This window comes from Penaeus monodon, chromosome 23 (genome assembly GCF_015228065.2).
Source record: "Penaeus monodon isolate SGIC_2016 chromosome 23, NSTDA_Pmon_1, whole genome shotgun sequence".
In the NCBI taxonomy this organism is placed as follows: domain Eukaryota; kingdom Metazoa; phylum Arthropoda; class Malacostraca; order Decapoda; family Penaeidae; genus Penaeus; species Penaeus monodon.
In genome coordinates this window covers 14800923-14808054 of record NC_051408.1, presented here as the reverse complement: position 1 = coordinate 14808054, position 7132 = coordinate 14800923, and the positions used below count along the sequence as shown (strand labels likewise).

The 7132-nt window shown below is 43.3% G+C and overlaps 1 protein-coding gene across 2 annotated transcripts in view; it reads right to left on the bottom strand.

Moving 5' to 3' along the window:
• LOC119587804 overlaps positions 1 to 5182 on the bottom strand; it is a gene marked incomplete in the record, with an annotated part of 7896 nt that extends 2714 nt beyond the window's left edge. The window contains 2 exon segments of one of the 2 annotated variants that reach the window (XM_037936503.1): positions 3578 to 3812; positions 5008 to 5182. In XM_037936503.1, the coding sequence (XP_037792431.1) occupies positions 3578 to 3812; positions 5008 to 5137 (365 nt within the window). 2 annotated transcript variants of the gene reach the window in all.
• Between the last annotated feature and the right edge of the window lie 1950 nt (positions 5183 to 7132).

The following is a 7132-nucleotide window of genomic DNA, read 5'->3' as shown; positions in this document are numbered from 1 at the left end:
TTTTCCGTAGTAATTTCCTAATTTCTCGAAGTTTGTAGTAAATAGACAAGAAAACAGATTACAAAAAAAATATGAAATATTAAATAATGTCTCTCTTTGCTATTACTGATTTCTAGAATTAAATATATTTATATCAAGGTCATGATAAAAAAATAACTACAGTTTTAATGGCTGTTCGATTTCATTCAATCAAGACAAACTGACTTGCTGACGAAAGTCTTTGTTTTCACTAAAGCACAGATATAGTCAGTTCAGTCTTTTGAATATAGTTTATATATACATTCATTTATAATCCTATTTATTGCTCTTTGCACTATTATGTGTAAATTGATGATTATTGTCACGATCAGCCATGCAGAGGGTATGGCAGGTACTTGGCATTTTCTGTGACCAAAGGCGATATAATGGCCCGTAGAGCAGAGAGGGAAACTGACCTGATTTGCCTGAAGGCGAGAAGGACGCGCACGAGACCTCCGCAAAAGGACGCCCGCTCAAAGTCCCCCATTCTGCCTCAGTCGCCCTCTACAGAGTCTACTTGGCGACTGGGCGAACGAATGCACATCACCCACCTGCTGAGAATTCTTCCGAGAAAGGACCTGCCGTGACCCAAGGACCGGTAACTCTGGCCTGTGGTGTAACTCGAGTAGCTCGAGTGGCCCGGGTAATCTGGGTAGTCCAAGAATGTTGGCGGTTCATCAAAATAGTCGCTTCGGGAGGAGAAGAGTTCCAGTAAAGTCTTTTCCAGTAACTCGATATCGATTCTGGTGAGCGCAGCCAAGCCCAGCTCTCGAATTAGGACGAAATATCCAGTAACCACAGCTCCCATGATGAACAGCTGGATTACGATCTTGTCCGTTGTCTCTGTGTAGGGAGGAGGAACCATCTCTCAAACATGTTCCTCCCGAGTGGACTCACCTGCTCAACGCTCGTCCCAAGATACCCTTGCCATCGGGGTCTCCGGCTGCCCATCCGAGCCTCCCCGGCAACACTTCGAAAAGGCTAGCTGAAATGCTACGTCTACGTCTCCCGATGAACAGTGGTCCAAAGATGATGTGGAGGAGGGTGTAAACGCCGTACACGAACGTTGCTGACCCCCCAAAGGTCAGGATCAGTTCCATCAGCCTGTCTGTGGGCGTTTTCCTGTGTCATCATGAGGCCTCGCACTTACGGAAAGGGATGAACCTGATCTGACCTGAGTGTATGGGTAATGGAGCTACCTGTGCGACCTGGGTGATTGGTATACCTAACAATCCCTAACATCAATAAATACCACTTAAATGTATGGGAAATGAGCCTAATGTGACCTAAATTGATGAATACTGATGCACCTGAAGAAACTTAAATCAATAAAAATTAGTAAGCCAAATGCAACCTGAATTAGTATTCTAAATGTAGCGTGTTATATTCTTGGGCAAAAGCAAATTGCAGTTAGTGAGAATGAAGCTGATTTTGAGACTTCCCACGTTACACTATATACACATATGGATTTTAATTATGATTTTAAAAGGGATGTTTTCACGTCTTTTCTCACTCCGTCAGTCGGAGATGATCGTCACTCTAGAAGCCTCATGTCCGTCAGTAAGCGATTTTTGTGCCCTTGTCATATACGTTTCGTGGGCTATGTCTTTTATTCTGTTAAAGAGGTAATGATGGTAACTTCACGGTTTGAAAGCATGAATTTTTATGCCAACCGGAGCTGAACCTATGAAGAGACTGATATAATAGAAATGCATGGGCAATGACTGTATTTACATATCTATATTCATATGAGTAATGAGAAACCTAATATGAAGTGAATTTATGAGCACTAACAAACAAAACATTCCTTATGTTCGTAATGCTTAGTGACCTGTTGAGTTAGTAATGCTAATGCGTGTTATTGTAAGCTGCAATAAACCAAATGATAGCCAGTATGGATGATGCTTGCTGCGAAGCTGATGCTTAAAATATACACAGATATCTTTTCTGTAGATGATATTGGTGCAGATGATCGCTTGAGCGGACAGGAGAGACAAGAGTTTTTTCTTCATGTTTGCGCTCAGTTGCGACGTTGGTCTTTCACAGGTGTATTTTAAAGATCTCGAACGTTCTGACGGATCAATATACCTTGCATTTCATTACTTGGGCCACGGACCTCTCATTTCCTTGTAACTACCCATGGTGTCCAGGGCATTATCTTGGTGAATCTTATCATATCGAAATGTAGAATGTGGGAATTAGACATCGAGCGCTTTGCTTTTTAAAAGACAGCATAGTTTTCTTCTAATGCATTACAAGTTCTCAGGCCATGTTGCCCACGCTTAAATTCTATGTGCGGCAAGGCACGATATCTCACCTTTTTGTTTCTCGAGTGCTCTCTCCCTTTCTTACCGAGGCTTCCAGCGAACCCAAAGCCAACGTGGAGAAACTTGAGGTCCCGGTCGTCCTCAAGTCTTTCACGGATCCTTACATATTCCTTTGAAGTCTTATCTCACGTAGTCCCGCCACACCCACCTTTTCAGCGCGTGCAAAAGAGACTCATTGCGTCTCAAAGCTCTGTAGCTCCCGTAGTTTGTGTAGTCTGGGTAGTACGTGTGATAGTCGATGCGGGTGTTGTTCGAAGGCAACTCCTCAGGGTCGCCTTTGTCATCGAGGCTTACCAGCACGGCGAGGCCCACTTGCCGCATAGACATGATAAAGGCGGAAATGATGACGACCCCGACGGCGTACCGAAAAAGACTCTCACCTGTGTGGGGGAGGAACCTGCTCTCAGACTAGTGTTCTCGCCGAAGGGGGAGAGGCGTTAAAGATGCTACTTTAGCAACACCTAAACCGGTCAAGAGTGCGAAGCGGACAATCTACAGTGCAAAGACGTTTCGAAGTGATAATTAGGAGCGTCGGTGCGTCTACTAGGCGACTACGAAGTACAAGCATCGGCAGGGGTGCAGTGGGGTTAGTTTCTCGATGAATACGCGGATGCTTTAGTATTTATGATGGTTTTGTCATGATATTTGTGAAAATCGCGGTGGTGGTGATATATTTGGGCCAGGTACCGGCGGAGGTAATAATGGGTTGGGCAGGTGAGAGAAGTCCTTGATAAAAGGTTGGAAAAGTTTTCCAAGTCTTTTCTCAGTTTTGTACATATTTTAAAAACAATATACGCAGTTATTATTCATTTCAGTGCTGGCGCATCTTGTATTTGTTATTCCAGGTTGTTTGTCTGACTGGGGGGGACTTTTCCAGTATGAAATGAAAATACAATCGTTATCCCTTTGTGTCAGCGTCTTTCTGTGAGGCTTAATTCCGGCAATTTCCCGAAGGAAATAGGTCGAAAGACAGGACAGTGACTCCTCCTCCTTCATGCGTAAACTAACTGTGGCATTCAGGACACAGCATGTTCGTAGAAGCGGCGACCGACTTCCGACTTTCATCCTCTTTAGTTAATGTACAGGGTGGGTAGCGGTAGGGCGTGGGTTTCCCACAAGTGGAAGGACACCTTTGCCCCAATAGAACCTTCCACAGGCTCTCTCAAAGCACAGTCCTTCAGCATTCCACTGAAGCAAGCAGCACCCGTAGGACATGCACACGCGCCACCCACCTGTTGAGGACCCGCATAAGGAGGTTATCGGAGTCTCGTTTGGCGCGGTACGTCGAGTCCTGGCGGTTGTTCGCAGGGTATCCTGAGTAAGGACCATAGGAGTTCGAGTAGACATCCTTCCGCTCTATCGCTCCCGCGGTCTTCAGCCAAATCAGGAGCTCCCTCACCAGCAGAAGGATGCCAACAAAGAAGACGACGACGATGGGGAGCTGAGTGAATAGCGCCAATTGCGTGCCTGTACGGGAGGAGGAACCATCGTCTCAGACAAGTTCCTCCAATTGAAACTCACCTGTGCAACACACGTCCGAGGAAACTCGAAACACCCCCGCTCAGAGCTCGCGGCTGTTCGGTATAGGGGGCGAAGAGGAGCAACAGAATGTAGAGAGAACCAGCGAGTAGGAGTCCTCCCATGGAAAGCTGCACCATCAATGTCCTCACGGCGACTGTAGGGGGTTGCGGTCCGGAGTAAGCGGTAAGGCATCGAGAGTCTATATACTGTAAAACTACTTCTCTTTCTCCTCTTACTGAAAGGCCCTGCACTTCCGAATCCCTAGTAAGGTATTCAGGCCAAAAGAATTGATGAAAATGAATCTTGAATGTTGAGTGTGATGATGTGGGTGCTGGTGGATAGTGTTTGAGGCGGGTATTGGCCAAGGATGTCTAACCCAAGCGAAATAATTAGATGAGTGGCATATCAACATGCAAAATATACACAGAAGGACATGTGGAGCGGCAATCAAAACACATTTTGAAAACAGTGGTGACCTGTGTCAGTGTTAAAAATTGTATGCTCATTACAAGAAAATAAAGTGAACGTATTAAGAATTCGTCCATGTTTTCACAGAATGTAATTAAGAAATTCTTTGGCAAACTGAATTGTGTAAAAGTAGTGATACCGATTTTACTCCGTGATAATAGTAATATCCTAACAGCTCAAACTTGTTTCGTCTAACTAAAAATCAATGAAGAAAGGGTTATTCAATGGTAAAATTATTAAAAGATATCTGTCAATATACATCATTCTAGCAGAAAAAAAGTGAAATTAATAAGAACGGAATTGTACAACGAGTAGAAAACATATATTTTTAAAAATCAATTTCACGACAAAAGATGTTTTAAAATATGGATACAGAAAATTTATCAGTAAATTATGCTACCAAAGACAGCATTTTCAGAAAGAGGAAAAGAAAAAATTATTACCGAACAACGGAGAGAAGAAATCAAAAAGACACATGGAGGAAAACAAAAAAACAAAGTAAAATACAACGTAGAAGAAATAAATGTAAATAAACATGACAAAGACCAGAAGAAAAGAAAACGGACAGAAAGAAACCAACAAACAAAGAACTTAGTTAAAAAATTAAATATATAAATAAATAAATAAAAGAAAAGAAAAGAAAAAATGGGGAAAAATGGAAGATTATCATTACCTGCATCAGCCACCGTGAGAATCGTCTTCTCACTCTCCTCCATGTTCGTATAATCGAGTTCCTCTTCAGCTCTGACGCACGTCGCGCCGAGGAACACCAGCACTAGGAGGCTCCTGAGTCTCGTCGCCATGTTCGCTGTCGTTGGGGGAGAGGGAAAGGGAAGGAGGGTCTAGTTAATGGGGTTTGAGTTCGATGTTGGGGAGGTTGGAGAAATGGAAGAGGGTGAGAGGGGAGGGGCTGAGAAATGAAAAGGGGTGTTGGGGGAGAGGAGAGGTTGGTGGAGAAATGGAACAGGGTGTTGGGGTGGAGGGGTGTTGGTGGAAAATTGAAAGAAGGTAATGGAGGAGGGTGAAGGAGTAATGAAAGAGGGTGTTGGGGGAGGTTGGAGAAAGGAAAAAGGGTGTTGGACTGGAGGAGAAATATGTCAGGATGTTGGAGAGATTGAAGGAGAACTGAATCGGGGTTTTGAGGAAATTGAAGGAGAAATGAAATCAGGAAGTTAGAGAAACTGAAGGAAAAATGGGTCAGGGTGTTGGAGAGATAAAAGGATGATGAATCACGATGTTAGGGAGATGGGCGTAGTCGTATTATGTAAAAACTGGGGAGACAAATGGATAAATAAACCAGGACGTTGGAGGGAGGGCGCGGAGGACAAATAATCCATATCGCTGGGGTCGAAAGATTGAAAAGAAACAGGATATTGGAGAGGAGAAAGAAGAAATTACTTAAGCTACAAAAGTGCTGGATTAGACCTGTGATTAGGTGCCGAATGCTAGTGAGATGGAGAGAGAGATGAATTAGAGAACCGTGGTCGTCACTATTGCTGCCGATACAGAGATACCGGAGATGTTGAGGCGTTGAATCAGCTGTTATGGAAATATATTAAGTCGTTCTGAGATACTTGAATACTGAATTTCGGGGAGACTCAATGAAAAAAGGACCTCGATTGAAAGTGTGAGAAGGGTGGGGGGTGAAGAGGTGACTTAGGTTGTTAAAATGGAAGCAGAGATGACTGCGGTTGGTGGTTATAAGGAGTAAGTCACAAGATCAGTGATGAAATAATGGGAAGACGAGGTGGAGTCGCTTGGATTATAATGGAAAATGCCTTATTATTTTCTCGGTGAGGTAACTGAAAGACGATTTGAAAGAAAAAGAATGGGCGGTTTGCGTAGAAGCTGGATCAGGTATGGTTCTTGTACTGAAGAAGAATTGGAAGGGAGAGAGAATTGTTTTAGGTCGGAGATTAAATCATAAAGGAAATTTTCCCCAAAATAATGAGCTTTTGACGTGGAAAATAACTTTTCAGGGAAGAGAGAGGATTAAAATGCAAATTTGAGAATAATCTTAAGACCTGTCATGAGGTGAATAATAACAGATCAGATGGCTAACTGATGAGTATTAAATAGAGGACCCGTCAAGAACTGATATAATGGGTGACACTTCGGTAATTATCAGGCAGATTCGCTGAAATTGATGGGTCTGGCCGAGCTTTATTTATTTATTTTAGAGCCTCACAGACGGCAAAACAAGTAATGCGATTTATTTCCTCACCGACATACAAATTACTGAGAAAAAAAAACAATAACTTACAGAATGAACATCATGATATACAACTAATAAAAAAAAGAAATAACAAATGTAAAAAGGAAATCCAGATCTAGAATGTTAGCTTCAACATTAAAGACAAGGCATATGACCAAAGACCTCTTGACATGCCGGACAAGAACGCAGCGAATGACATGAATACGACAAAGCCCTTAAGAGTTCACAGACCTTTTGCCTCACCCGAAGGGAAAGGAGGAAGGGTTTCACACACTTGAACTTCTAAGAAGGTCAATATTCCTGACCTTATTCGCAGCGCCACTTTCACCTTGTAATGTCATCGGCCGCTTTAGGTGATTAGGTGACGATTAGGGGATTAGGACGTGACTAAGAAGGGCTAGAGCATAAGAAGGGATAGAGGGTAAGACCAAGGGCGCTTATGGAGGCCGGACGTGGATTCGTTAACCATGAATAATCCATATCCTTCAGAGGAATTTGTTTGCGTCTTAGGCCGTCCCTGGCCGCTTGGGATTTATCCGGGTTAATCACATCTGCCGGTTTTCCTTTTTTGTTTGTGTTTTTT